At 55.1% G+C, this 6,000-nt stretch overlaps 1 protein-coding gene across 2 annotated transcripts in view; it reads right to left on the reverse strand.

Annotated features, from left to right (window-relative positions):
* Positions 1–3,291: 3,291 nt before the first annotated feature.
* GRTP1 (growth hormone regulated TBC protein 1) overlaps positions 3,292–6,000 on the reverse strand; it is a 39,862-nt gene continuing 37,153 nt past the window's right edge. For both annotated transcript variants that reach the window (XM_032246300.1, XM_032246301.1), the window contains exon 8: positions 3,292–3,671. In XM_032246300.1, coding sequence (XP_032102191.1) covers positions 3,582–3,671 — 90 coding nt within the window. In that variant the 3' untranslated portion in view covers positions 3,292–3,581. The remainder of the gene's footprint in view (positions 3,672–6,000) is intronic.

Genomic DNA, 6,000 nt, shown 5'->3' on the forward strand with positions numbered 1-6,000 from the left:
TTGGCACTGGCTCAACTATCATTTGACTTTAAGATTCTGGTGTTTGGTTTCTTCATTCTTTACTGCACTCAGATTTAAGCCTTACAAAGGGAAAGCCTCTGGCCGTCACAGTTGGGATGCATGAAGGTCACTCATCGTTAGGCTGACATGCTCACACAGTTTCAACAGTAGAGAGGGAAAGTCCTAAGACAGAAGAACTCCAGAGATGAGCATCTGAAGTGCTCCAGTTCAGCTTTAAAGGCCAGGACGGGCTGTCCACACGCGGCTGGCAGCCCCGTCCGCGTTCCAGCGGCACTTGGCGGCACGTCCTTGGGCGTTTCTAATGCTCTGCGGCTCAAGGGCTGGCACTTTTTTAAATATAAAAATGGGTGTTATTTTTATTTTTTTTGTAAAGTGATTTCGGTCTTCTGTTGACATTCGGGGTGATCCTGTTCTGCGCTGTGTACAATGTTAGATAGATGCGCTCTCCTGGGGTGTCGCCGCGGCTTGGGGGTTGTACACAGGATCGGCTCACATAACGCATTGCCTGTAACAGTGTAATAAAAAGCCTCTTTCTTTTTTGTCTGGGCCTTGTCCTTTTGTCAGCTAAGATGGGAGCTCGTGAGAGAGGGACTTCAGGGAAACGGTGGTGAGGCTGGTCTTGGTGCTGTGATAGGGTGTCAGGGAAATGGGGGTGAGGCTGGTCTTGGTGCAGGGAGAGGACGTCAGGGAAATGGGGGTGAGGCTGGTCTTGGTGCAGGGAGAGGACGTCAGGGAAATGGGGGTGAGGCTGATCTCAGCACAGCCTGGTGTTGGGAGAGCTGGCGTGGCCGTTCTTACAGACAGTAGTTTGAGGTAGTTGGATGTCTCAGGATCCGTCTTTGGTTTTGACAACTTGGCCGTATTGCTGTGGTCTCTCCAGGCAGACTCCCACCCATGTCTTGAAGAATGCTGTCACAATAAACGTGGGGGGAGGTGAGGAGCAGGGCAGGAATGGGTGAGAACATCACCCTTCGTGTCTGCCGAGGCGGAGCCCTTTGGAGATCAGTGCAGGCCCCCAACATGGTCATCAGGGCTCCCCAGTTTAAGATGGAAAGTGGCTGTGTTCAGACCTGAGGCTCTGGAGATCAGATCACCTTTAAAAAGGCAGCCTCCCTCCCCCAGGCCACATGGGGAGCCCTCTTGGGTCCTGGGGACGAAGGTGGCTGTGCTGAGAGCCTTCAGAGCAGGAGCTCAAGCCTAACAAAACCTCACTATCAGGATCTGTAGACCTTGGTGAGGCTGAGGACACACAGCAGGGGCCCTAGAATTCAGGCTCCAACCTGCATCTCAGCACCATGTCCCAGAATCTGGCTTCAAGAACTAGAGTGGGTAAGGCCCCAGGTGGCCGCACACCGCGTGCTCTTCTAGCAGGCTTCAAACAGCGGAACTGTGCCTTGGGGCAGGAATGGCCAGGTGGGAGCAGGTGCCTAGCATGGTGAAGGCCACGGCAGTGGGCCAGAGCACTCTTCAGACTCATCCTGGGTCTGAACAGTGCAGGGAGTGATGGGAAGCTCCTGGTTCCTGCTGCTGACCCCAGTAGGCCCCCGTCAGCCCTTTGCAGATGTTTTAGGATTGTAGCATCATAAGAGAGGATTCAGGAAATGGCCTGTAGTAAAGTAAGCAGTCTGGAGGGGGAAGGAAGGCTTTGGAGGGCCCAGACCCAGCCGGGAAATCCCCGTGGGAGCTGGGCCTGCATGGCAGTGGAGCCGGCAGCATGGCCCCCGCAGGTGGCAAGGCTCTGACACCGGGCCGGTGATGCCAGTAGCTCTGCCTCGGAGGCACCAGCTGGCTCCACTTCCAGGGGAGGCACAGTCACTCCTGAGTTCTTTCCGGGCCAAACCCAACAAGCGGGTGACATCAGAGGTGGGTGACATCAGAGACGGTGCCAAGCCTGTCCTATCCAAGCCTGGACCGCAGCGTGCATGGTCCCTGGCAGGGGACTCTGGGTGCTTGGCTGGGGCTGGAGTGTTGGGACTGCGGCCAGAGGGCGGGGCACAGGGCGCCATGTCCGCACTGCGTGACACAGTGGCACCTTGGCAACCCCACCTTTGGCTGCCCTGAGTGTTTGGCTGAGGAGGAGGGCTGGCTCCAGAGCCCCAGAGCGGTGTGGTGACTGATGGCCGGGGTGGCGTCTGCCCTGATGGTAGTGAGTTGTGAATTGGGACATTTGGAGCTACATGTCCTCAGGGCAAGGGGTACCTCCTGGCTCATGCGCCTGCCTCGTGCTCAAGGTGAGGAAGGGCCCAGATGGCAGCGTGATCATGTAGGAGGTGAGCATCGTCCCTTGGGCATGGGAAGGCCACGTCCTCTTAGGACGGCTGCCATGGCTGTGCTGCTCTGGCGAAGGCCGGCCTCCTCCTGGGAGGAGCGGGGACAGGGTCTGCAAGGAGCACCTGCTGTAGATGGACACAGACCTGGAGACGCCAAGGGGAGTTTTCAAGTCGCTGCTGAGGGCACTGGCCAGGTCGGGCAGCGGCGGCAGGCAGCCTGTCTGCCCCCCACCCTCACACTGTCTGTGCCTTCCTGGCATCCCACCCACGGCTCAGCCTGGCCTCAAATTCAGCCCCAGAGGCAGCAGGCAGGGTTGTCAGCATGCCCAGGAGGCAGCACAGCTTGTCGGGACAGGACAGGGGAGGGAAGGGAGTCTCAGGGCCTGGGGGGGGGCCCCCTTCCGGCCGGGGCCCAGTGTGCCAAGGCACTCGGGCCACTGCAACCCTGTTCCCTACGTCCGGCACGCTTGTCTGGTTCATTCGTGTCATGTGATAATTTTTAAATCATTTTAAAAATTCCCTTTCATACATAGATACCATGAATACTCTGCAGCCACGAAAGGAATGAGATCACGTCCTCGGCAGGACATGGATGGAGCTGGAGGCCCATATCCTCAGCAGACTAATGCAGGAACAGAAAACCAAACACCGCATGTTCTCACTTGTAAGTGGGAGCTGAAGGATGAGAACACTCGGACACAAGGGGGAAAGCCACACACGGGCTGTCGGGGAGGAAGAGCTGAGGGATGCTGGGCTTCATGCCTGGGTGACGGGGTAATGTGTGCACCAAACCTGCACACCCTGCACCTGTACCCCAGGACGTAAAAGTTGAAGGAAAAAAGTTACCTTTCTAAAGAGAAATCACCTACACACGCAGGAGCCTCACATAAAGTGAACACCGTGCCACAGAAAGCAATAGAATATTTATGCTGCCGCTGGGAAGGCCACAGTGATCGCTCACTACTCTAGTTTCCAGTGGGCTGAGAAACTGATCACAAACTCACCGGTGTTGGCATACTTTATTAGATACCCACATTCACATTTTATAAATTATTGATGTCTTTGGGTAAAAATAAGTTTTCTTTAGAAAAGTATGACTTCATAGCTAATCATCAAAAGCTGGTAGAATGACCTGATTTTAAACTTCTCTTTAAAAAAATTCACAACTAAAGTGTAGTGACGTCAAGCATTTACAACGATAAGAAGGAAAGCAGTGACAGTTGGTCCAGTGTCAACTCTGCAAAGGGGAATCGTTGTCAGCCTGGAGACGGAACCCAGGGCCGGGCGCGCTCACCCCTGTGCCAGCAGGCGGGCCCTGCAGCTCTCGCGGAGTTTGGCGACAGTGGCCATGGATAAGCTTCCGGGTTCTGAAAATATTTTCTGGAATGCAAACAGAATTAGGTTAAAAACAAACCCAACAACACATTTCCACCTCAGCTCTCCCGGACTTCGGCAGACGGACGGGTGGGGGCTTCGTGTCAGGCAAGGGAGGAGAAGCCCACATCTGGGGGGTTCTGGGGTAATCCCAGATTGTCACCACTGCACTCCTGCCCTGGGGCCTAGGACCGCAGCTCTGCTGCTCAAAAATGTTAAATGAATCAAACAGTTGAAGCATTTAACATTTTTTTGTTTTTTGTTTTTGCGATGCAGTCTTGATTTGTTGCCCAGGCTGGAGTGCAGTGACGCGATCTCAGCTCACTGCAACCTGTCTCCTGGGTTCAAGCAATTCTACCTCAGCCTCCTGAGTAGCTGGGACTACAGGCATACACCACCATGCCCGGCTAATTTTTGCATTTTTAGTAGAGACATGATTTCACCATGTTGGCCAGGCTGGTCTCAAACTCCTAGCCTCAGGTGATCCACCCACCTCGGCCTGCCATAGTACTGGGATTACAGGCATGAGCCACTGTGCCTGGCCACTTTGGACGTTTTTTTTTTTGTTTTAGTTTTCTGGAGACAGAATTTCACTCTTGTTGCCCAGGCTGGAGTGCAGTCGTGTGATCTCGCCCACTGCAACCTCTGCCTCCCAGCTCAAACGATTCTCCTGCCCCAGCCTCCCAAGTAGCTGGGATTACAGGCACGCACACAGCTAATTTTGTATTTTTTGTAGAGATGGGGTTTCTTCATATTGATCAGGCTGGTCTCAAACTCCTGACCTCAGGTGATCTACCCACTTCAGCCTCCCAAAATGCTAGGCCACGGTGTCTGGACCCTTTTAGACGTTATTAATGGAAGAATGGTACCATGATGAAAAAACCTGTCCACACTTGGTACAGGCCCTATGCAAAATAGCCATTTTCCCCTGCAGAACCAGTTAAGGGGAAGGCTGCTCACTGTGGTGCAGGCTCGGGGTCGCCTCCCTCCACCTGAGCTGGGGCTGGACCTGCAGGACTGGGCTGCCCGTCCTTGAGGAGGCTGGGATATCTGGAAACTCTGGGATATCTGGAAACTCCTTAACATGGGCAGCACTTGCTTGTGCTGAACAGTGTGCACCCTTGGATACCACCACGTGGTGAGACAGATGGTGCTCTCCCTGGGGAAGGCCATAGCAGTGGGGTGGTGAGGGCACCAGCGGGGGCCAGGAAGGATACTTCCAGCACTGGCAGGGCGCGGTCCCATAGCCACAAGCATGCAATGCCGTCCGGACAAAGTGCACTCATCCAGAGGCTGTGGCAGAATCAAATTACATTTGGTGCCCCTGGTTCTCCCATTCATTCAAGGCCAGAACCTTGGGAAATAAGTGGCCTGAGGAGCAGAGGCAAAGCAAGGGCAGAGGATTTCAGACCCACATCTGCCACCCAGGCCCCCCTGGAAGTGCCCCCTTCCCACCTGATAAAGGATCCTGTCAGGGCTGCTGGACACAGGCTGGAGAAAGCTGGATGGGGGCTTCAGGCCACCGCCCAGCACATATGCTGACCCGGTGGGTGCAGATCAGGGCTGAGCAGGAGCCAGGCCAGGTGGCTGAGTCCCCCCTAGGCTCCTGACACCCCCTATCCTTACGGAAAGCTGGTTTGTGTTGGTTCTGTAACTTCTCATCTAACTCAAATGAATCCTCAAGGTCACACTACACCATCGGACACCAGCCTTCACTCACGAGCACAGGGTGACACTACAGCATCGGACACCAGCCTTTACTCACGAGCACAGGGTGACGCTACACCATGACACACCAGCCTTCACTCACAAGTGCAGGGTGACGCCACACCATCGCACACCAGCCCTCAGCACAGGGTGACGCTACACCGTCAGACACCAGCCCTCACGAGCGCAGGGTGACACTACGCTATTGCACACCAGCCCTCACGAGCGCAGGGTGATGCTATACCATCGCACATCAGCCTTCACTCACGAGCGCAGGTGACACTACACCATCACCAGCCTTCACTCATGAGCGCAGGGTGACACTACACCGTTGCACACCAGCCTTCACTCAAGCGCAAGGTGACACTACACCGTCGCACACCAGCCTTCACTCAAGCGCAGGGTGACGCTACGCCATCGCACACCAGCCTTCACTCACAAGTGCAGGGTGACACTACACCATCGCACACCAGCCTTCACTCACGAGCACAGGGTGACACTACAGCATTGCACACCAGCCCTCACGAGCACAGGGTGACGCTACAGCATTGCACACCAGCCTTCACGAGCACAGGGTGACGCTACACCATCACACACCAGCCTTCATTCACGAATGCAGGGTGATGCT

This window comes from Sapajus apella, unplaced genomic scaffold, assembly GCF_009761245.1.
Source record: "Sapajus apella isolate SASKATOON/1434 unplaced genomic scaffold, GSC_monkey_1.0 scaffold60, whole genome shotgun sequence".
Taxonomy (NCBI): domain Eukaryota; kingdom Metazoa; phylum Chordata; class Mammalia; order Primates; family Cebidae; genus Sapajus; species Sapajus apella.